General features: G+C 33.1%; 1 protein-coding gene across 1 annotated transcript in view; it reads right to left on the minus strand.

Annotated features, from left to right (window-relative positions):
* Nucleotides 1-7,420: 7,420 nt before the first annotated feature.
* Nucleotides 7,421-26,324, minus strand: part of LOC145332659 (uncharacterized) — a 144,170-nt gene continuing 125,266 nt past the window's right edge. Inside the window, exons 3-7 of the mRNA XM_080177665.1 lie at nucleotides 16,119-16,192; nucleotides 10,752-10,809; nucleotides 9,599-9,653; nucleotides 8,225-9,323; nucleotides 7,421-7,857 (exon numbers count right to left, since the gene is read on the minus strand). Of these exons, the coding sequence (XP_080033791.1) occupies nucleotides 7,704-7,857; nucleotides 8,225-9,323; nucleotides 9,599-9,653; nucleotides 10,752-10,809; nucleotides 16,119-16,192 (1,440 nt within the window). The 3' untranslated portion in view covers nucleotides 7,421-7,703. The remainder of the gene's footprint in view (nucleotides 7,858-8,224; nucleotides 9,324-9,598; nucleotides 9,654-10,751; nucleotides 10,810-16,118; nucleotides 16,193-26,324) is intronic.

The raw sequence follows: 26,324 nt of genomic DNA on the forward strand, positions 1-26,324 counted from the left end.
ATACGTGGATTCGATATACAGTGTGTTTTTTTATGAGAACTTTTTTGACAGAAATTTTACCCCACTTATAGTTATCAGAATTTAATGATTGACGGCTTATTTTCTTCGTTTTTTATAACCATTTATAGACCATTAAAAAAATATTTAAGTTTTATATAAAAAGTACAGTAAAATCAAAAATTCAAAACTTGGGTGTCAATATCTAAAAATTGTTTTAGCGCATTTTTCTTAAGCTCAAATCTTCTACCCTTTGCAAAAAAAAAATTGGATTTTCAGTAGTCGACTTTGGGGGGCCAGTACTCCCTCCTTGGTTGAGATATGGCCTTCAAACTTTGACATGTTCTAGTACATGTCCCCAAAAGTATCTGTATAAATTTTTAACTCTGTATATCAACTTTGAAGCGTTTTGCAGTCATTCTTGCAAAGGGTAGAAGATTCGAGCATGAGAAAAATGCGCTAAAACCATTTTTAGATGTTGACACCTAGGTTTTGAATTTTTTATTTTTCTGCACTTTTTTAATAAAAACTAAAATATTTATTTTTGATGTTCTATAAATGGTTATAAAAAACGAAGAAAATAAGCCATTAATCATTAAATTCTGATAACTATAAGTAGGGTAAAATTGCTTTCAAAAAAGTTCTCATAAAAAAAACACACTGTATATTGACAGGGGGAAAGTTGTTTTCAATTATTATTAGGTTAATACAAAGTTTCTCATTTATTGGTCGGCTAATTCATCAGGAGTGGAGGGAATGGGGTAGGTTGATGGATGGGGAGTATGGCAATTTTGGTGAGGATGTCCAGAATGATTTTTTTTTTTTTGTTGGCGACCACTGATCAAGGCAGCTATCTTCTGTCGTCAAATCAAGGCGCTTGTATATTTTAGTTTTTTTGGTATTTTTTGTCGAAATGATATATCTTTTTTTTTAACCTGAATAACTCTGCATTGTACTATTTAGGTAAGCCTAACCATTTTAATTCAACATTCAACTGATTTCATAGGCTGTTCTATAAAATTATTTTCTTTGACACAACCCAATCTTTCCCGATTTTATATAATTTTTGAGGAACACGATTCCAGTAACGTCATATTTTTCTTTCCCGAAAAAGGGAAGGGGGGAAGAAAATCTCTTCAAAAGAGATGGAGAAAACCCCCTTTTCTCCCATATCTTTTTTTCTTCCCCCCTTCCTTTTTTCGGGAAAGAAAAATATGACGTCACTGGAATCGTGTTCCTCAAAAATTATACAAAATCGGGAAAGATTGGGTTGTGTCATTTTCTTTTTGCCTGTCCACAAGTATACATGTATGTTTTGTTTTTTTGTATCTTGATGATCAAGGAAATCCTTAAATAAAGCTAACAGGATGTCGATAACCAGTGAACCAATTTAGTTTTCCTTTCCAATGCAGCTTCTTATTGGTCCTGGGATTATAAGTATTTTGGGGAGGGTACAACCAACATCCCAAGAGAAATCGCACTTAGAAAAAAAAACCTTTCCAAAAAAGAATAATTAAAACAAGGATGACAACATCCATAAGTAGGAGAAAAATATAAAAAAATATAAAAATAGCCAAAAACCTGCTAAAAAGTGGTCCTACCGCCATTTACGTTTCATACTTAATTGTGATCCTTAATGATGGGAATGTTGTCAAAAAATTTCAGCATTCTATCTTTTATAGGAGCTGAGTAAATCCCATTTCCCCAGTTTGTCTCTGAAAAATATTAAAATAGCCCAAAACCTGCTAAAAAGGGGTCTGACCGACATGGATATGTTATACTTATTTATGCTCCATATTAATAGAAATGTTGACAAGAAATTTCAGCTTTCTATCTTTTATAGGAGCCGAGAAAATCACTTTTCCCCCACTTTGTCTCAGACGGACGGACGGACGGACGGACGGAAATTTCGAATTATAGAGTAGCTTCGCTACTAAAAACACCTTTCTTAAACTAAAATTTTAAATGGGGGAGGTTTAATTCCACCTCCACACTCGAGTTCCTCTAGGGGCCTAGCCGTTAGTATGTATACATGGCCAGGCCTAGCTATTGTAACAATTTATTCTACAAAAAATCACGAAACCTTTGGAATTTAGCTGGGGGTATATCTTGTTTTTTTTTCTCATATAACTAAAGAGGAGTGGATAAGAAGATGAGGAAAGGGGGAAGGGGGTTGTGGGGAAATTTTCCTTTAGAATTGTTTGTCAGAATATATATAGCAAAATAAATATCTCTAACACAGTGACATACCAGAAATCTCAAGAGATAGGAAAATGGATGAGAAATTGACTTACATCCAATGATAATAAACAAAATTACATCTTCGGAGATTAATGACACTACGAGTTTGGAATCAACTTATCAAAATTCAACAAAAATACCGTAAGTTTTTGAGCCATCAAATAATATAATTTATTATAAAACTTTGGGTACTAGTGTATTTACAGTCCAATGTCCCCTACCCTCCGGCCCAACCCTAATATAAATAAATAGATATATGAATATAGGTTTGATAAAGTTGTTTTATTAATTATAAAATTAAAAAAAGGTAATTTTTATAGGGAAAAAAACAATAATTAAAGAATTGAGCAAATAGGAGTATTAATAAATAGGATTAATATAGGCAATAAGATTTTTTTAATACCATACAATTATAACTTAAATAAATAACTTAATTTTGTACTTTTAATTTATATTTTTATGCTTTTTTCGTAACTTTTTCTTAAACTTATGAACTTGGTAATAAAAAAATATACATACGTCTAATAGGGTTGGGCTGGATATCTGGATATTGAAATATCCGAATACCGGATATCCGGCTGATTTTAGATGCCGGATATCCGGTTATCCGATAATTTGCCGGATATCGAACGTTGGCTAAAAAAGTATCGGAACCGGATATCCGGCATTAGAAATCAGCCGGATATCCGGTATCTTACGAAAAAAGTATCGGGCCCAACCCTAATGTCTATATTGAAACAGGTATACCTACAATTTAAATATAATTTTAGCTATTGTTGTTTTTTTTTGATAAAAATTATTTGAGGCGTTTCCCAGTATTCATAAATTTGACAAGTTTTTTGATAAAAAACATATCAGTAAGAACAACATATTTTATAATTGGGGGTGGAGGGGGGGGGGGGTGAGTTTTGTTGTGCATTATAAAATGATAATAGATCAGGACAAATTGAGATTTATTTGTGCTTCGTATTATAGACAGCTTTCCGCGGATATCAAAATGAAATTATTAGATTAAATCCAATAAAACTGGTATCAATTTCATGATTTTTATGTTGATATTCGTGAAAAATTGTCTGTAATATGATGCTAAACATGATTTTTCAGTATGACTGTTATCGGTCTTACTATATCATTTATTTTTAAAACACATATCCTTAGGATAGGGGGGGGGGGGGCGGGGGGGTGATGGGTTGTTATATTCAATAAAAAAAATACAATGTTTGGTAATAGGGAAGGAAGGTAGAGGGGCAGGAAATGCTTTAATTCTATTCAGATTTTTATAATAAATAAATCAAAAATTATAAAATTCACAATAATGCTTAACTGTCTAATTTTTTGACAATGCCTGCTATGTTTCAATATAATAGTTATTTATCACATCGTATTATAGACAGCTTTCTGCGGATATTTAAACGATAAGTTATAAGATTCATTCTGGTTTTATGAGCCCCGACGGCCCTGGCTAACAAAACTGGTATTAATGATATGATTTTTCATTTTATTATTCGTAGAAAATTGTCTATAAAACGATAGGACAAATAATTTTTTCAGTATGTCTAATAACCGGTTCTAATCCAGCGGATATTAATCGGTTTATAATACATTCTGGAAAAAGGGTTATTTTTTTGAGCAAAAATTATTTCATATGGTCTTAGTTGTTTAATGGCAAAAAAATAAAAAAATCGTCTAAAACCAAAAATATATCACTCTTTCATTATTAAGAATAAAGCATTGGCAGGAAGTCTTGAAAACATTTTAAATGTTTTTGTAAAAAAGCAAAAAAAATAGTTTTTACATATTTTGTCAATGTTTTTATTCATTTTTATGAGAAATAATTTAATATGACGACATTTGAAAAAATACAAAATGTTTTTTGTTGTTGTTTTTGGCTATTTTCAATATTTTTAGCATTTAATGAACACTTGGAAGTGAGGAAGTTAAAATAAGCATCAGAAATAATAAAGAAATACTCATTATGATTCAAACCAGAGGAGCATCAAAAGACACATTCAATCCAGGGAAGAAGGGAACATTGGGATGTTTATTGTCCCAGTCCCCAAAGTTTTATAATAATGTTTTCTTATTCGTTGGCCTAACAACGTTGGATTTTCATGGATTTTGATTAGTTGGTTCATTAAGTTTAGAGTCCAAACGTGTTACTAATTTTAACCTACAGAAGGGACAATTTTGTGTATCATCATTGGGGACGAACTTCAATTTATCTGCCATTGTCTTATCCCTTTAGATCCCTGCAGATTCATTCTTCACAGTTATGGGGGGAGACCTACCCCGTCAGAACAGATGAAATATTTGAATATTTCTTTTGAGCAATAACAGAAATTTATAGATCAATTCATGTTTAATATCAATTCTTAAAAAAAAAACGCAGCTACTCTATAATTGCTCGTCTGTCCGCCAGATGGTACGTTTTACAATACTAGCGGCTTCGCCCCTAGCCTCTAGACATCGTTCTACTAGCCCATAGACATCGTTCTACTTTGTATTATCTATAATACAAAGTAGAATGATGTCTGTCCGTCTGTCTGTCTGTCTGTCCGTCTGTCTGTTCGTCTGTCTGTCCGTCCCTTAAGACCTCGGTAACCACTAAACCGATTGGATTCTACTCTTCAGGGAATATACCTACTGGTCCTGTGGTGGTTTTAGGGTATTTTCTTGGGGGGTGGGACACCCCCCAACCCCCCCAAAAATAAAAAAATCTCCCCCATTTTTTTTTTTTTTGATGAAGATTTCTTTGGTCCTTTTACGAATTTCGCCAAAAAATTTTTTGATCACCTCTTGGGTCAAAGGCCCTAGAGGCTAGGGGCGAAGCCGCTAGTAGATTAATAAACCAAGACTGATATTTAAAATTCAGATTTTTCCGTATTTATTTATTATTATAGTAAAGCGTCATACCAAAGACGTTGAAAAAAAAGGTAATTAATTGCCTAGTTCGGCACATGATATTAAAAACTTTGAGTATGTAGAATGCCTTGGCCCTAAACAGGCGCAACCCATTATCATGCATAGTGAGGATCTCCAGACAAAAATTGTGCAATCAAAGGGTTGATTGTCTGCTATGTACTGTATTAAGGGTATGAGGTGAAGGACCAAGAGTTGACAAGTTGACTGTTCAGTCCAGGTGCAAACAAATTACGGTTTTAATAATGAAAACCCAATTTGTATTTTTCTTGAGAAGGCCAGTCCCCATTCCCCACTTAACCATATTAAATCATTATTAATCACCCGGCCACAGGAAATGAACATAGAACAATTGAGAAAAACAAATAAATAGGTAGATAATTACATTTTAAAATATATTGTTAAATAAATATAAAGAAATAATGATTAACATAATCTACCCTTAGATTGCACGGCATTTGCCTGGAAGTCCTGAAATGAGTTACACTTTTGGAGGGCCAAGGCATTCCCATTACTTTACCCATTAGTATTACATGCCAGAAATATTAGTAGTAGGTGCCGTTTTTAACGTCTCTAGAATGACGCGATGTGGACCAGCAATCATTTACGCTAATTCAACAGGTACACTGCACCTGCTTAAGCGCCAAGGCATTTCTTTAACGCTGAAAATTTTGAATTCACATAATTGAGGCTGAGATTAGAACCCAAAAAATAAACATGGCAGGTACATAGACAAATAAACGATAGAAAGATAGATGGATCGACTTAAATTAATTGATAATGAAAGGAAATGAATTTAGCAAATGTTTAACAATAAATCATGAAATAAACAATTAAAGACAATAGGGGGCGGGGAAGTTATAAATTGTCCCTACTGCTGCTATGTCAGACGGTTAGCAAATTAATAAGAGGAAAGGAAATGTCTTGTTAAGACTTCCAGACAGTTTATGTCAAGAAGTAAAAAGTTACCTAAAATTTGTGTAAAATCTCTAGCTAGAGTTATTGTTAAAGTGTAAATAATCCGGGATCTAAAGGGATAAGACAATAGCCGATAAATTGATGTACATACCCAATGATGATACACAAACTTACAATTTTTGTATATTATAATTAAACGTTTGAAAATTCAAATTAATGAACCAAATCAAAATTCAAATCACCAAAGTTCTTAAGTAAACGAATAAGAAAGCGTTATTTTTAAACTTTGGGGACCCAAAGCCCCCCCCCCCCCCCCCACCCCCTCCAAACCCTTGTGAATAATACAGGATGGGGGGAAAATAACGAGAATTGAACAGATAAATTACTTTTTGTGGTTTCAAATTTGACGATTGTTAAAAGCGTAGCTACGCTGTTATATATTTTGTCTGTCTGACTTTAAATGAAGTGAAAGAACGTGTCCTTACTTTTGTGATTTTTTTAACCCATTCGTGGCGAGCTCCCAAAGTTCAAAGTATTGATTGAACGGGGTTTAACAAAATAAATTTTTTCCAATAATTACTCAACAGAATTTAAAAAGTAAGGTGTTAAATTAAAGATCTTACTATCTTTCTTCATAATGGCAATTTTCTTCTTTTTTTGTTGCCTTTTAGTACCTTAAAACCAACTTAATTAAAAAAAATTAAATTAATTCAAAAATAAGATGTATACAAAAAAAACGATTGCATATCTAACTTCTATGGATCATTTTACATCTACTACTTACTAAAAACATCGACTAATTATTTTTAAAAAATAAAAAAAGTTAGGACACGTTCTTTAAAAAAATGTTGTATTAAAACCATTTTATCTTAAATGATAAGCCTCAGTTAAAAGTAACAAGATGTCTGACTGTCGTAGCAAAGGATATCAAAAACCACTGAGCCTAAATGTTCTCCTTTAAAGTGAAGCTTCTCATAGGTCCAGTGGAAGAGTATAAATATTTTATAACTCTAAAGAAAAAATATAAAACAACTCCAAAATATGAAGGGTTGACTTTCCCCTCCATACTATTTCAAGACTCCCTAGGGGCCTCTAGGGGCTTAGTTACTGTTAATTTAACATGAACCAATGTATTTTTACGCCAGTCCTATCAAAGTTGTCCTTGTTTTAGTGCTCTGAAATGGCTCAATCACTCACACACACACATAAACACACACTCACACACACACACAAACACACATACATATACTCATTGCTCACAAACACACTCATTCTAAAACAAACAGACAAACAGACATTTTAAGTAGATCTTTGTTATTTGAAAAGTACATATTTCAGACACTGATTTTTTGGGAATAAAAGTGTAAAAAAGAAGAAAAACATTGACAAAAATGCATTTTAAAGCTAAAATATAAAAAACCTTTAGGTGAATAAATATCAGTTTAAAGCATTATAGGACTAGAAATAATATTATATCTATGACTAGATATTAACTAGAAGAATACATTAATATGAGATAATAATAGGGAGAAAAAATAACTGGAGTTTTGAAATGCTGTTAATACACAAAAATGCGCAATTTTTGTGCTCAATTGCCGCGTTTTTTTTGTGTGCTGTTGTTCAATCAATCAATAGCCAACCAACTCTGGAATAATTGGTTCATCTTCAAGCTTAATGGCGGGTCCAGGCTTGTATTTGTTTCCCTGTCTCATCATGATGTCCATGTGATGGGGTAGGGCGGTGGGACTCGTGTCTGAGGACCCTTTTACAACAATTCTTGACCTATATACATATAATTAGAATATTCATATAGTATAGATACAGACAGAGTAAAGGTACAAAAATCAGATGAATAGGATATTTATGTCCTACAAACATTTGTGTAAAATCCCCATGCTTTAAACGGACGTACGGACTTTCTGTTACCCATTATAGAGTTGCTACACTTCCTAAATCGTACAAAACTGTTCTAAGAATCATCATGCAAAATTTGAAATAGATAGGACAGTTCTAATATGTCTAAATTAACGAAAATAGCTAACCATTACGTACAGAGAGACAGGTCTAACCTAATTATACAAAACCTTCGCTTAAAAAAATACTTTGTTACAGAGGAAAACACAATTTGATAGTGAGCAGTGATTAATACCTGTATAAATCAGGCTTGGCCACTGCCACAGCTGGGAGGCTCTTGCTTGATGCAGCTGGCAGTGAATCCCCATCAACATGCTTGCTTACTGAATGATGCACGGCTGGCTTAGCCTGATGGTGGACTACAGGCTTTATGGTGGAATGATAGATAGGAATATTGTTAGGAGCAGCATGGGCTATTGGCTCAGGAGCTAGAGTTGTTACATGATGCAGGGGACCATGATGAACTGGTGCTTTAGTTGGGTTATAGGCAGGAGCAGGCTGGTAGAGGTGCTTGGTAGGATGATGGGGGCTATAGGCATGGGGAGTTGGTGTAGTAGGGTGGCCATAGACAGGGGGTGCAGGAGTTGTGTGAGGATGATGGTGGGGGCCATATGCTGGTGGGGCAGGAGAGCCATAATGATGACCATGATAAGCAGGAGGTGCCACTGTTGTACTATGATGATATTGATAGGCAGGTCCATTGTGAAGTGATGGTGCTATGGTTGAGTGGTAGATGGCTGGCTTAGGGGTTGGTGTGTAGGGACCTGATTTATAGCTTGCACGCTGGGGAAGAGATTTTGATGAGGTTTTAGTTGAGACTTCCTCACCATGTACAGAGTTCATGTCAGGCATATGTTTGACAACAGTAGCAGTAGTCGTTTCCAGGTCAATTTCTTCCTTATCAGTAAGTTTCACACTTGGTGTGTCATCCATGATTGGGATGTCAATTGACTTGGCCTCCGGCTTAGCAACAATCACAGAAGGGTTGGAGAATTTTAAACCGGTTTTGTAGACATTGTGGTGTGGGGTTGTGGGTGGAGCTGGGTGATGGGGGTAGGCAGGGTGGTTGTAAGTAGGAGCATAGTGGGGGACAGGAGTAGGAGCATAGTGCACTGCGGGATTGGGTTCATGATGTACAATAGGTGTTGGGGCATGGTGGACAACAGGAGAGGGAGAATGGTGAATCAAGGGGGCAAGTGTAGATTTTGGATGGTACACTGGGGAATGTTCTGGCAATGGATGGGCAACAACCGGGGCGCTATGGGGTAATGGTTGGGCAACAGGGGCACCATATGGCAATGGATGGGCGGTAGGAGATGGAAAGTGTTCAACACCTAATAATATATATCATTTTAAAAATTTTTTTTCATATATTATCTTAAATTATGATTTATCCAATGTAAAAAAAACATTAAGACATACTTTAAGATTTATTTTGATGCCTATAGACATTGACACTTTGCTTGATAATTTGTCTACAAGTTCAAATTGATAATAAAAATTTGGCTTGGCAAACTGGGTTTTAACATCTCTTGTATATTGCATTGTTGAAGAAAATAAATCTGATACCATTTTGATACATAATACAAATACATTAAACTCTAATTACCTTCGTATTTAACATCAGCATGATATCCATCATGGTCTGCATAATATGTCACAATCTAAATTAAATCAGAAGTCAGCTTACAATCATATTATGACTTACCGGAGCATTTACAATAAAGTTCTCCAATAAAGGGAAGCTTCAAGGATGGTTTTAGGCTATCCTATTTTTAGATTTAAACCTTCAGATGATATTTTTCTATCCCCTCCTTAAACTTTAAAATACAATGACCCCAGATGCTAGGGGCCCAGCCAATATTGTTTGTATATTTAGACCATCATCAATACACTCATCAATACATGTTCTCCTAAACATTAAAAAATAGTTAAAATTATAAAAGTTGCGGCATCCCTTTCCCAAGTTGAATTTATTTAATTGAAAATTTTCTCTAATCATACATTAGCTATTCTACAATAAATTTTTCTTTATTAAAAATATCAATTTCATTATTGGTTTGTAAAACAATTTCCTCAAGAATATAAATTAATCAATTATTCTTTTTAAAAAGTTTAAATCCATAAATGTATAAAACCTCTTATAAAACTTCTCTTAAAAAGTTGATAATCCCTTTTCTTTTAAAGAGAAGCTACTCTATAATCATTATTGAACCAACTCTACAGTTATATGTTTGTCTGTCTTTATGTAAGTAACACTAAAGTTTTTGAATACAAGTTTTGATAATATTTGGCTTAATAATTTTTCATTAGCTTGTTATTTTCAGGGAGGTAGGGGGCATTGTACTGTAAATTACACTGGTACACACAGTTTTATTATACCATTATATTGTATTAAAACCGGCACTTTCATTGAATTATGACTGCTGATTTTATTGATGCATATCAATTTATAGTCAATTGTCTTAGCCATGTAAGATCCCTTGCTATTCTTGTTCAAAAATAAAGAAATTGTCTTTGCTGCGCTGTTTATGGATATAAAAATACTTGTTTCTGTGTTGAGTGCATTTTTGATCAAAAGTAATTTAAACTTTGGTTTTAAAACTTATACTCTTATCTTCAAAGATCACTCTTAGCTCCTATTTTATTCCTTACTTTATCTTATAGGATTAGATGGTGATAGATAGATAGATATATAAATAGATAGATAGATAGATAGATAGATAGATAGTTAGATGGATAGATAAAGATAGATAGTATACCTGAATACGTCCATCAGGCAAGGCTACTCTATACTCTCCAGAGGTCATGTAACCATTTCTAAAACAAAATTTATCATTAAGACATATTTTCTAATTGAATCCCTATGACAATTTTAACAATGACAATGACACAAAACTAACCCTTCAAAACCCAAAACTTCTATAGATTACCAATATTAGTTGAAATGTCTGGACAATCAACATAATGAAGCAATCAATCAAAATTCAGTTAAGGTACCCAAAGTTGTTGAACTAATGAATAAGAAAATGATATTATAAAACTTTGGGGACTAGTGTAATAAACAGCCCAATGTCCTGGGTTTTAACCAACCTTTTTTTAATCAAAAAGACGTTTTTAAACCAAAGATAAACATTAGGATATTGGAACGAATTTTAATGTTACAGGGAGATTTAAAGTCTGCATCAAATTTTAAGGATTTTTTTTTATAAAATTCCATTTTTTGTATAATTATTTATCTAAAAGCGGAAATACAATTTAAGTTCATAAATTTTGACCAATAGAATAGGTGGATTTGAAACTACCTGCGCTCTAATTGGTTGAATGATGTGCGACACTTAAGCTTCTCCAATCAGAGCGAAGATAATTTTCAATCCACCAATCACAGATGTCAAAATTAATTAACTTAAATTGTATTTTTGCTTTTAGATAAAGAATTATACAAAAAACGAATTTTATAAAAAATCCTTAAAATTTGATGCAGATTTCATATCTCCCTCTAATTATAAAATTCTTTCCAACTTATGGTCTTCATAAACATAGAAAAAAATAATGTAAAATAAAAACAAAAAATATATCAAAATATGTCAGAAACGACTGATAATAAGTGGTTTTATGCAGAGCGAGAGGGGACAATGAGCTTTTCATTACACTGGTCCCCAAAGTTTTATAATGACGCTTCCTTATTTGTTAGCTTAACAACTTTTGGGACTTTAATTATCGGTCAATTCATTTAGTTGAGTATTCAGACGTTTCCATCGCTAATTTTAATCTAAAAAATTGGTAATTTGGTTTAGAATTGGGATGTACATCAACTTATCAGCCATTGTCTTATCCCTTTAGGTCCTTGAGTTTTATGCTATTCTACAGAGCAAAATCTTGGGTTTATCTATTTTTGGTGGTATGGGGCTATTTTCTGCAAAATATGATATATAGTATTTTTCATTAAAAATAGTGGAAATGTACTGTTACCTTTACCTTTAAAAAGGATGACAACATCCATAAAAGCGAATCAAAATTGTAAGTAAAATTGTTGAAAAACTGCTTGATACAGAATAATGTTTATGGACATACTTACATTTTTAGGACTTGATTATAGAGTTGCTTTGCTTATAATATTGTACTTTGTTGTCCCAGGAATCATTATACCAAAAATCAGATCAATCGGATTATTAAATCACATAAAAATTTAAAAAAGTAAAAAAATCAACATGTTTAGGTTGAACGTACGGACATTCTGGTAATGGTTATAGAGTTGCTACACTTTCTAAATCTTACCTAACTACTACAGGATTCACCATGCAAAGTTTGAAATAAATAGGACAATTCTAACATGCCTAAATTAACGAAAAAGGCTATCCGGACCGACCCTAATTATAGTAAAGCTTCGCTTTTAAAAATGCTCTACAAAAAAGCAAAAAATATATGAATTGTAATTATGCCCTAAATTATGTACATATATATGATAACATTTAAAAAGATAGTCTTACCTTTTAATTTTTATTTAAAATTTGATATAAATCTTTAAGGCCTATGAATTTTATTCTAGGGATAAGACAATGGACGATAAAAATCCTCAATAATAATTAACAAATTTACCCCATCTTTACATTAAAACTATTGGAGTACAAGTTTGTACACTGCTAATTCCAACCAAACCAATCTAGATTTGATGAAAGTTCCAAAAGTCAACGAATCAAAAACCTGCGTATAAAACATTGGGTATCAGGGGCGTCCAAGCTTTTTTATTTGGGGTTGGTAAAATTTTTTAAGGGGGGGGGTAATTAGTATTTCGGGGGGGGGGGGATAAAACGGCGCCGAGGCGCGCTGCAAATTTTTTTACCCGCCCCAAAATTTTTACCAACCCCAAATAAAAAAGCTTGGACGCCCCTGATACCGGTACCCAATGTTTTATACGCAGGTTTCTGATTCATTGACTTTTGGAACTCTAATTAAAACTAGATTGGTTTGGTTGGAATTAGCAGTGTAAAATTTACTTGGGGGGGGGGGAGGGTAATTACCCCCCTAAAATCTGTTGGCAGGGGTAATTTCCCCCCCCCCCCCTAAATTTAACCCCGGGGAATTTTTTTTTGTTGGGGGGGGGGGTAATTTAATAATGTAAAAAGGTACCTATCTAATAATGAAATACTATTTAATATTTAGCAGTAAAAATGCGCAGGAAGCGCGTCAAAAATATTTTTGTTAGGAATTATTTATTTTGGGGGTGAAATGAAAAATATTTTTGGGGGGTAATCACCCCTTTAACCCCCCCCCCGTCGACGTCCTTGCCCGGTATGAAACAGTAAACTGAATTTAGTAAATTTTTTGGCATTTCGACTGCCTACAAAAGTAAGTAACAGAGTGTCTTTTAAAATTTAAATTGTTTATGTTTATAAAATTCTAAGCAAGATATATAATTTAGCAATTTGGCATTTAACATGTATGCGCTCATGACAGCGATGTTAAGGGATAAGTCAATAGAAGATAAATTTATGTGCATCCCCAATCATGATAAACAAAATAGATTCTTCTGTGGATTAGAATTATCAATGGGAAAGTTTAGACACTGTTACTTGGAACCACCCAATCAATATTTACTAAAAGCTGCCAAAAAATTTATATTTAAAACTTCTGGGACAAGTTTAATTTACAATCCAATGTCCCCTCCCTTCCTGATACATATGATTATGAATGCTATTTAAATAGGATAATTTCAAAAAAATATGTTAAAGAAATGTATTCTGTTTACTAGGGCTAAGCAGCAATGCGGAACTGTAAGCCTTAGAATCAACCATAAGACCTAAGACCTATCCGTAACGGACGGACAGACCGTACAAAGTTATAGAAAAGTCTCGCTCTTAAAAATACACTGTTAATTATTGAATACAATCATCTTGTATTCTATAAACTATTGCTTCTTTTGTTCAGTATAATAGAGCTATACTAATTTTAAGATAAATAAGCAAAATCTAGCATTTGAAGGGCTAGGGAAGGGCAGAAAATAGCCTAAAACCATACTACTACATAAATGTAAAAATAAGAAAGGCTAAAACAACCACAATACATTTGCAAAGCTGTAAGAAGATTCCAAGAGCTATATTAAAAAAAAAGTCTAAGTCCTTTCTTTATATCTTAAAGCTTCGCTTTTATGTATATTGTCATACTTGTTTTAACACAAGCAAACCCTGAATTTACAATTAACTTTAAGCTCACTACTTTAATTTTTTTTGCAAAAATTGATATAATGTCTATCTATAATACAAAGTAGCTTGATGTCTGTCCGTCTGTCCGTCTGTCCGTCTGACCGTCTGTCACTCCGTATGTCAGTCCCTTAAGATCTCGGTAACCACTGAACCGATTGGATTCTGCTCTTCAGGGTATATACCTACTGGTCCTGTGGTGGTTTTAGGCTACTTTCTTGGGGGGTGGGACACCCCCCCCCCCCCCCCAAAAAAAACAACCAAAAATGAATTGTAAAATAAATTCATAGGAATATAATTTGAGCAGATATAAAATTTAATATATGTCTTATGCTAAGATAGACGCAGGAGATTTCCTTGGTCCTTTTACGAATTTCAAGGTTAATTTTTTTTTGCCTTAGAGGCTAGGGGCGAAGCCGCTAGTAGATAATATTGTACTTGTTCTAATTATAAGAAATCTAGGATGCCAATATGTATTGTTCATTACTAATTTTAGCAGGCAGGGAAGGGACAATGTCATTTTGATAAATTTACAACCAGTTTTGTTAGCTCGGGTCTAACAAAACTGGTTTTAATATTATATTTTTTCACTTTAATATCTCTAAAAATAATATGATGCGAAAAAAAACTCTTATTGTCCGTTATCCGATTTAGGGTTTAATCAATGTTGTACAATAACACTATAGCAGTTTAGCGCTTCAATTATATGTACATTGTTGGTGGAAACGTTTGGACACCTCTGGTTTTTACCAACTAATGGTTCTGCCAGTATAATTTATAGTTTAATATTTCTATTATATAAAGTAGCAAGGTTTTCTGTCTGAAGCGAACTTTGTATTAGGTAAGCTTTACATAGGTCCTGTAATGGTTTTAGGCTTTTTTGTTTTCAGATTTAAATCTTTGGATGGTGTTAAGCTTTTTTTCTATCCCCTATCTGCCCCTTCAAATAAAGAGCCCCTAGATGAAATATCGATATATTTAGGTCAGCTGTTACCACTTTTTTATCAAGTTAGAATATTTAAGTAAAGAAAAAAAGGTTTTTTTGCTGTTTTGTGTTAATGTTAATTTGCTGTTTTGTATGATTTTAATCTGATTTTTGGCAATAGAAGGAAATAAAGGAAGGTTTTATTTCTCTAAATTAAGTAAGAAAAGTGAAAGAAGTCAATTACAAAGTTCTGTACGTCCGTTTGTCTGTCTGAAACAAAATACATTTCAGATAGACATCTAGTATTTATTATGAAGATTCCCGATACGATAACTAACGCAGGAGTCTACTATATTTGTTAGTGACCCTCCTATTTGTACTAATATATTAAATTTGCAAAGGGGGTAATTTTGTTTATCATCCCTGGGGATGTACAATGTCTTATCCTTTAAATCCCTGACTATATAAATATTCCATCAAATTTGATTTAGAATGTACTTGGATATTCTGACAGGGGAAAAATTGTCGTCAATTTAGGTTGCTAACATGGAACTTGTTTATTGGTCAGTTCATTAATCATGCTCTCTAATCAAGTGAATCTCACAGAGGGCTAAAATAACGCTTTCTCCTTCCACCCCAGGAACCAAATCCGCCCACCCCTCCTACTGGATGAACGAAAGTCTTAATAAACGAATTCCATGTTAGCAAGCTATATTGACGACAATTTTTTTAATGTCATAATATCCACTGGCACATATATTCTACATCCATTGATCCAATATTAGAGTAAAACACTAGAGGGGGGAAAGGGTTAAATAACTGTATCTCCCACCGCATTGTGCAACCTTTCTATTGGGTCATTGAAAATCAACCAATTGTGTCGCTTATTTTAACACAGGAGCAGAAAATAATTTAGAAGCAGACAAAAGAGGTCTTTGAAAAAGGAAGGGAGGTAGTTGTCTGTATATACTATAGATCTGTTGATCCAAGTACTGTTTCCTTACCTGCTTTCCTTGTGTGAGAAATCATCACCATAATCGTCTTTAACAGCATATCCAAACTCATAATTCTTTTGCTCCTAAAAACAAAAATAATGCATTAATCCTTATAATAAAGTAACAGGATGTGTGATTGTCTGTCCGTCCGTTCGTCTGTCGTAAGATCTCGGTAACCACTGAACCGATCGGATTCTACTCTTCAGGGAATATACCTACTGGTCCTGGGGTGGTTTTAGGATATTTTCTTGGGGAGTGGGACGCCCCCAACCCCCCCAAAAAAACAAAAAAATCCCCCCCAAATTTTAAAAACATGTTCGATAATAGTGGGTGTACCTCAATTTTTTTTTATATTTAAAAAAAATATGTTCGAAATAAGTGGTTTCATCTCCAAATTTTTTTTAAAATTAACTTTTGGGGCAAAGCCCCTAGAGGCTAGGGGCGAAGCCGCTATTAATGAATAAAGAATAAGTGACAGGGGAAAATTTGTCGTCAATTTATGTTGCTGATATGGACATCATATATTGTTCATTAAAATCCCTGTGTATTGTCAAATGATAACTGTCAAAATGTGAGGAAAAGGAAATTTGGTTGAATAAGAAGTATTTTACCAAACTAACAAATTTTAAATCTATAATTTAGCCTAAATAATATAAGAAATACAGCTAAACAAGGAGCAAATATCAATAAATAGCACATTTATTTAGTGGTAAAAAGATCTTTTCAAAGCAGAAGGATGGAAAAAATATAGACTGATTGAGTTGTAGAGTAGACGCTCAGCATAAATTGTTGTCAAATTTTCTTATAATAATAGGTGATAAAATTATAATTCTTCCCGAAATTTTTCATAGCAGCCAAGAAAAACATACGAATTTATAATTTTAGAGTTGCTTCGCTTTTTAAAGGGGATAAGTTTTTAGAGAACAAAACTAGTATTAATAAAAGGGAAGTTTTGTAAATTTCAAGGACTATATTGCTAATAAATCATTATGTATGACCAAGAATAGCTGTCATAATATAATTATTAGCACAAGTGAAGTGACACCAGATAAGGGATGGAGTGCAGGGAGGAAGGGAGGGGACATTGAACTGTAAATTACACTGGAACCCAATATTTTTAAAGCATGATATCTTATTCGTTTTATAAAATCATGATTAGTTGGTTCAAACTTAGAGTGTTCTCAATTTTTTCAATCAACAATTTCAATGCAGAGAACGGGTAACTATGTTTATCATTGATGGGGAAATATTTGTCTTATCCCCTAAGAACCCTGGAGGTAGTGATAATTGATATCACCCTTACCAGGAGCAAACTTCTACTTTTTGGAAGCGAAGCTTTCAAACATATAAATTGGTATGTCCGTCTGTCTGTTTGTCCGTACAGGAAAATTGGCCTGATAGCTTTAATAGGAAATAACAATGAGGCTTGCTGTAACAATAAGGTATAATCTGAAAAGTGTAGCGACGCAATTATTGATGATAGAAATTATATAAGTTCTTTGATAGGAGTGGTGATAAATCAAAATACACTTTTTAAAGATTACAAAGAATTTTTTCTCGTTTTCATTCGAAACCGATTCATATCCGGTGGATTAGAACTGGTTCTCATCCATACGAAAAAACTATTTATCGCATCGTATTATATCCAGTTTTCTACGAATATAAAGATGTACAATCATAAGATTAAAACCAGTTTTTTAGCCCGTGAATTCGGCATCTCGGGGCTAAAAAACTGGTTTTAATCTTATAATTGTACATTTTTTATTCGCGGAAAGCTGTTTATAATACGATGCGAGAAATAACAATACTTATCTTAAATTATTTTATTATTAGCTTAAGATATCGCAAACGGACATAGTTATCCTTTACAGCAAAGCTCCTTATAAGTTTGAGATTTACAACTATTTTGTGGGAGGATAACTCCACCTTCTCAAGAGAAATTAACTCTCGAAAAATATCCCCCCATAGTATTTTTTATTTTCAAAGGGTCGACAACCCTCCCCCCCCCCCCCCCCCCGCCCTCAAACGACCCTAGAGACCTCTAGGGAACGTGTAATAAAGATTGATCTTGTATATAAGATAACCATAATATTTTTTTATTTTTACTTACAATTTTTTTTATAATATATGAATAATTTAAAAAAAGTAGTTAGTAATAAGCGTAGGTTTACTTAAATAGAAAACCTATAATTTGATGACTATAGTTGGGCATTGATTAATTTTATCAAAAGCAATTCTTAAAAATTATTAGTAATTACCAAAAAATTATTTGAAAATTGATTATTAAATGTTATATTAAACTTTATTATTCATAGAGTGCTCAATAAATTATATTACAGCTTTTATTGCTAGATAAGTCTAAGCTTTACTAACATTACTAAATTTCATATTTCTAGATATAAAATTTTTAAAAAAAGTTATTAAAATTTATTCAATAATAGAAGAATAGTTTAGACTATTGGTGGTAAACTTTATTAAAATAGCTATAAACCTTCCCAGGACCTATAAGAACCGTATTGGTTTATAGGTTAGCAAGATCCTTCGGTACAGACACACTGAAATGCTGTTACTTTTATATAAGGATTGCTAACTTTATTTTACAACCCAAGCAATAATAAATTTTACTAAGTCAATTATGAGGAATTATAAAAACTAACAACTAATATGTTTGATCACTCTATTTAAGGTCTGCAACACTAGTACATGTTTTTTAACCAGCTCAGTAAAAAACTGTCATCACCATGGGTTGCAGTTCATTACTTAAAACTTTAATACTAGCTGTGAGTTTCATCATGTTTATCTACCAGATGGAACAAGCAGTTATGAGGCTGATCAAACCACCAGTTGTGGAGCTGACTGAACATCTCAAGATAGAGAATCATGAGCTGCCTCTGATTACAGTTTGTCCCAAAGACCAGTTTGACCTGTCAGTACTGAAGAAGTATGGTTACAACACCTATGAAGCTTTCCTGCATGGCCAATACTCATCTAAAGTTGGTAACAAATCTTTTTGGGAGATAGTTGATGAAGCTCTTGTTTACTCAGTTGAGAATGATGTTGATATCCAGTTGACATCAAATGGAACCTGGATAAGAAGTTTTTATCCTAAACATGGCTACTGTTGGGAAATGATGGATTACTCTTTCTCCAGGAAGCTAGAAATTAGCAGCAAGATTCTTTCTAACAAAACTGGAACAATGATTGTCTACCTCTCGGACAAAGATTTGAAAACCAAATTTGATATTCATCTACCAAGCTCTAAAGGAGAACATATCTCAATTGAACAAGAAAAAACAATTACGTACTTCATTGAAATTGTAAAGGTGTCCTACTTTGATCCATCCAACTCTTCATCCTGCAAGGATTATAGTTACATGGAGTATGCAAAATGTGTTGATGACAATATTGAGAACATTGCATCACAAATCAAGTATGAATGCAACCCTCCATGGCTAACATCTACAAATGTCTGTCAGGATATGAATTGGCTGAAGAATGGTGGACAATTGCAATATATAGACATAAGTAGCTTGGCAAAAACTGTGTTCAGACCAATTATTGAAATGGAAAATCTGAAAGAAAAAAGAGCCTGTCCAACTCCCTGTACTATTCTACAATCCAAAGTAAGACAAGGTGCAACTAGGGATTCTACTGATGCTGAGATTCACCTGCTTTTTGAGGACTTTGTCTTGTACAGTCACAATGTTATCAACTATCGGTAAGTCAGTTTGAAAATTAAGATGAAACCAGTAGATAACCTCTTAAAGTCTAGGTGACATTTTGAGTACAACTCCTCTTCATGCCACCTTGAACATACTCTGCATGTAAGTTGCAGTGTAACACAATCAATCACTTAGGGTATTAAGTAAGGTGACACCCATCAGACAACCAATTCATGCATCTGACATGGGAGCAGTTGGAGCCATTTTTAACAGCTTTAGTTTAGATGCAGTGTTGAGCTGATACTCAATCCATTCACCTTTCCCAGGTCAAGTAGATGGGATACAAGTCATGGTTGCAATTGGATGAATCAAGTAACTAAACTTAAGTCTTAAGAACTTCCTTCTTTCAGGGATCATGCATACATACAATATGCTTCAAAAAATCTATATTTGTTCTAGGTTTGCTGACTTTCTTGTGGACATAGGTAGCTCTATTGGTCTTTGGTTTGGACTTTCTGTCTTTGGACTGGCAGAATTAGGTAAATTTTTGTGTGGTACTTGAATAATTAAGTTATAGTTACATGTAAATAGTATGATTATTATGACTGATTGCCTGTTGGCTGTTTCTTGACTTGTTACTGTTAGTTCAGGGTCGCTTACTGCTTATAAGACAGTCACCAAATAACATTGTTGAGATGTTAGCTTTATTAGCATACTAATCTTTGATAACAAAAATATTGACTATATTTCTAACTATTTAGGTATCAAAGCATACAACTTCTTCAGAAGCCTCACAATGTTTGCAAAATGAGATTATCAGTGGTCGAACTATCCACCTCAAGATTGAAAATAAAAATATTTTTTGCACAACATTTTAAATTTTCTTGCACATTTTTTTTTAGTTTTTAAAAATAGTTTTTTCACCCTTACCTAAAAATGGACAATTATGAATACTCCTTTCCCACCTTTGTTTCAATTTGTGGGAAAAACATGTTTCTGCTAAGTGGGTTAGCTTTTTGGCAGCCCTATCCACATGGGGTAGTAATATTTCTGACCCATTCTAACCCTAACTTGATCTATGGTCCATATGAGATAAGACTGAAAACAACCCCCAATAGTTCTCTATACCTAATACAATTAAACCTACAATTAGGAAATTATGCACACGAATAACCTTTATTAAACAGGAATCATCTGTACTTTGTGATCTCAGTTGTAGAAAAGCTTTTCCTTCAAATATCTCACATATCATATATCTTTAGTTAACATATGTTCATATCAAAACACATCATATTAATTTTCTACACCATATTTGTCTACAAAATTTTAAATACAAAAATATATTTTTATTATATTTGATTAGAAAATGTAATAATACATTTTTTATTAAATTCATTGTTGTCCTTTGAGCAAAATTCAAAAATATATTTAGTACCTATTTTTACAGGTATATAAAGAAGATTTTACAATACCTAAATGTTTTAACCATCAATTGTTTTTAGGACTCATACAGCTTTATATTACATGCACAGTGGGTTAAAAATAGAAATATAACTTTATTTAGTTAATGTTCAATAGTGCAAATTCATTTCTATTGAAGTATCATTTTTCACCATATATTAGAACCTAACAGAATTTCAAATCAAATTGTTATATAATTTTAGTGTATTTCTAGTGTAAAATGTCTTTCATTCCATTATTTGCCCCACTGTGAAGTAAAGAAATATTGAAATAATGTGTTATAAAAACTTTGTAGGATATCCAATGAAGCAATAAAGTCTATAATAAAGTATACACTAGGGTTGGGCCGGATACTTTTTTGGCCGGATACCGAATATCTGGCTGATTTCTAATGCCGGATATCCGGTTCCGGCCGGATATCTGGCCAACGTTCGATATCCGGGAAATTACCAGATATCCGGTCGGATAACCGGATATCCATCATCAAAAATCAGCCGGATATCCTGTAACCGGATAGTTTTAATATCCAGTATGCGGCCGGATATTGAAAATGGCCGGATATCCGGCCCAATCCTAGTATACACACACATATATGTATTTATATTACTGTAGTGTTAAATATTCTTTTCTTATAAAAATATCATGTTTTATCATTATATTAAAATTTTATTATTTTAAGATTTCTTAACATAAAATTTGAAAATATGTAATTCTTAGTTGTAATTGCTATTTCTAGCCATGATTTTTTAATTTGTAAAGTGGAACACCCCCACTTCTATCTCTTAACTTTGAATACATAAATTATTACTTTTTTGATATACTACTCATTAGAGGCCTCAAGCCAGAATTAAGAATTTTAGATCCATTTTCCCATCCCTATATCACTGATATATATGTAATGTTCTGACTTTATTGACAGCTCCTAGTTTTTTTGTTTAACCCAATAAAATTACAGCAAAGCCATATATTTCTTTTTCACATACCTATCTCAAATTTGGGCAATTTTCTTTCTATTTGACTGTAGTGAAATTTTGACTACCCCAAACCCACCCCACCTTACTATTATCCATCTATATAAAGTACTAAGAATTTTTGGTTTGTCGATTAAGATCTTGATAGTCCCAAGATAGTTTTAGGCTTTTTAACATCTCATTGAAGTCTTGGGATAGTTAATAGTTATTTCTCGCATCGTATTATAAACGGCTTTCCGCGGATATAGAATGTACAATTATGAGATTAAAACTAGTATTTTTAGCCCCGAGGTGCCGAAGGCACTGGCTAAAAAAACTTCGAATGAATACGAGAAAGGTTTTTTTCTATTCGCCTTTCCTCCTTCTTCTATTACTGAGTTCCTAGATGCTTTAAAATCTTTAGGTTAAACAAAAGTCCCCTCAAAGCGTAGTAACAATTATGACAAGTTTAAAAATAAGCAAAAAGTTATAAGTGCTCCTTTTTAGATAAAATGGATTAATAAATAGTAGTATATTAGACATATGACAAATTCTAAAATTGTCAGCTTTTTAACTTTAAAACAAGGATGACAACATCCATAAAAGCGAAGCTCTATAATGGAAGGACAAACGGACATTAAGACTTGTATAGTGTCTGAAGTAAAAAATCAGAATATAAATGTATAAGAGTCGAAGCAAAATTTTAAGTATATATGTTAAATAACTGCTTGATACAGGATAGTGTTTATGGACATACTTACATTTTTATGACTTGATTATAGAGTTGCTTCGCTTATGATATTGTACTTTTTTGTCCCATGAATCAGTATACCAAAAATCAGATCAATCTGATAATTAGATCACATAAAAATTTGTTTTTAAAAAAGTAAAAAATCAACATGCTTAAAATGAACGTACGGACATTCTGGTAGTGATTATAGAGTTGCTACCCTTTCTAAATCGTACCCAACTACTACAGGAATCACCATGCAAAGTTTGAAATCGATAAGATAATTCTAACATGCCTAAATTAACGAAAAAAGCTATCCGTGACGGACAGACGGACGGACGTACGGACGGACCGACCCTAGTTATAGAAAAGTTTTGCTTAAAAAAAGAAAATTTAACTTTTGGGTGGTTAGCCCTTAAGATCTCTATTGCGGCACTTAAACAGTAAAATTCTCCCCTCCATTTTATTTATGAAGGTTTGTCAGTTCAGCAGTAAGGAGGATCCTACGGTACATGTAGGTAGACAGACAGATGTCCTATTACTTTTATAGGGATTATTAAATAGACTTTTTTCTGATCTAAAAATTATCAAATCAAATAAGTAAACTTTAAAAGGAGAAAAAAATACTTAATATTTTGAGCACTCTAATATTACTTCTATATTATTTTTCATTACTTTTTTTACTATCACAAGTAAACAGGCTCACAAACAATAGACTTTTCTATATCAAGAAAATACAGAACATTTTCTATGAACAAGAAATTATATATCAGAAAATATTAAATACATATTTTTTTACTTGTATATAGAGTTAGATATACAGTGATGCATAATAAGATCTTAAAAACAGCTTTCTTTGGCTGTTTGGCATTGGACCTTTCCTGCAGGTTTTAATTTATTTCCCCCCGATAGCCATAGCCATAAAAACTTCTCAACCCACTTAAGAATTAATGGGGGGTAACCCCCTCCTAATTCAATCATTATTGCTAAGGGCGCAGTCAAAATACAACCCTATATTATAAAGTAATGGTTTTTTTGTCTATAGATTAAGATTTATAAAACTAATAAACCGATAAAGTTCTCCATTATAGGAAAGCATGGGCTGGTTTTAGGTTATTTTTATACCTTTCCATTCTAGATGCTAGTGGCGCAGCCGCTATTATTTTAATAAAACACAAACAAACAAGTAAAATTGGTTAATATCGAGGAAAAATTTAACAAAAGTTGCACTTTCTTGTTCAGCAGTGGTGGTGCAAAAAAGGCTCATTAAAGATTTATTATTTTTTCTCTCTCACTTTTTACTTTATTGGTAAATGGCGGCTGCGCATTTAGCCTCTAGAATGAGAAACGATATATTATAACTTGGATGTTGCAACAGATTTCATGTACTCTGATAAAGTGAGACTCGCAACTGGCTAAAATAATGATACCCCCCATCCAACCCCTTTACACATCCCCTCCCCTCTTGATGGATGAACGATCTGACCAATAACCGATGTCCATAATAGCAACTTAAATTGACGACAAATTTACCCCTGTCAATATGCCTCGTATTTTATTTTCATTAGAATTAAAAGGGTTTAAGCTAGGTCATAGAAATTACCATATTAGAAAAGGTTTAGATATCTAGCTATTTCTCATAATTCAAAGAGTAAATGTGATCTAAAACCCATTTATGGACTTTTTTCCCCTATAATATAAGAAGCCTTATATTGGTCCTATGCAAATTTATAAATGGTTTGCAAAAAGTTAGAAATGGTCCTACCCCAAACGTAAGAGTCCCAAACGTCAGAGTGGACAAACGCAAGAGTCCCAAACGCAAGAGTCCCAAACGCAAGAGTCCCAAACGTCAGAGTGGGACAAACGTCAGAGTGGGACAAACGTCAGAGTGGACATTGCTTAAGTAAAACATCAGAGTCTATGCTATTTTAATTATATGACAAAAAATAGACAGTTAGGCCCCCTAGCCTGCCTAGCCGCGGGCGCTCGGCCCCCTAGCCTATAACCTAACCTAACCTAATCATAAAGAAAATGACTCTGGCTGCAGCACTCAGCACCCTGGCCTACCTAGCCGCAGCGCTCGGCCCCCTAGCCTGCCTAGCCGCGGGCGCTCGGCCCCCTAGCCTATAACCTAACCTAACCTAATCATAAAGAAAATGACTCTGGCTGCAGCACTCAGCACCCTGGCCTACCTAGCCGCAGCGCTTTAATGATTATAAAATCGAGACTCATACGTTTTACTTATAAAATGTCCACTCTGACGTTTGTCCCAAAAATCCTGCGTTTGTCCACTCTGACGTTTGTCCCACTCTGACGTTTGTCCCACTCTGACGTTTGGGACTCTTGCGTTTGTCCACTCTGATGTTTTTCCACTCTGACGTTTGGGACTCTAACGTTTATCGTGGAACCTTAGAAATAATTTTTAACAAAAAGGTAATTATGTATAGTTTTTAACAGGTTATAACAATTTGTTTGTTTGTTTTAAAATTATTTTTCAGTTGCAATTCTTTACTAAACTTTTACAATTTATAGTTTTAACAAGAATGTCAACAACCATAAGTTGTGAAGCACCAAACATTGTGGGTTGACAAATGAAAGAAATATTTTAAATATAAACCTTAATAAAAACTGTTTCTAAATATTTTTGTACAATAGCATACAGTAGTTTAAATAATTTTTATGTACTAAAATAAAGGGATTTCTGTCTCTATGTGCAGTATGATCTCGTAAACAGCTGATTAGATTATTATGTTAGGTTAAAGTATTTTATGGCTATCTCATTATAAAGTTGCTTTGCTATTTTTCAGAGAACTTGAAATAGTTTGAAAGATAAACTTGTAACTGGCAAATAAATTTAGTAATGAAATGACATTTCAAAGACATCTCTATATTTACTTTCATATTTATCATTTGTATTATTTGGCTATCTGGGGGAAAAGATAACGCAGTTTTGAATATTTTAGCTAATTTTAATGTTTTTGGGGGCGCAGGTTAGCCACCAAATATTTTACATTGAAATGACATTATCAATTAAATAAAATTTTATGTAGTAAAGATAATCTATGAAACAATGGATCCAAACTTATCAACGTTGAATATCTTGCCTGTTTGGGGAAGATCAAATGCAAATTTTACTAGAACAGCTAAATTTAAGATTTTTTAGGGAAAAGTTTTGTAATGCGGCTAAATATTTTTCTTGTATACTGAAACTAATACCCTTTTACACAAATTTTGATATGAAATAATATTTAAAATAAAGTCATATTTAAACATAACAAACACAAACACATTTCCTAGTTATATAAAGGAAATTGGTTTTATAAACTGTACATACTTGCGCAATGTCAGATGTGTAACATTGATTAAATTGTGCCGTTTAAAGTCAGACATTTTTTAGCAATAACTTTCATAT

Source organism: Acartia tonsa, chromosome 11 (genome assembly GCF_053477335.1).
Source record: "Acartia tonsa isolate MP-2025a chromosome 11, ASM5347733v1, whole genome shotgun sequence".
Classification (NCBI taxonomy): Eukaryota; Metazoa; Arthropoda; class Copepoda; order Calanoida; family Acartiidae; genus Acartia; species Acartia tonsa.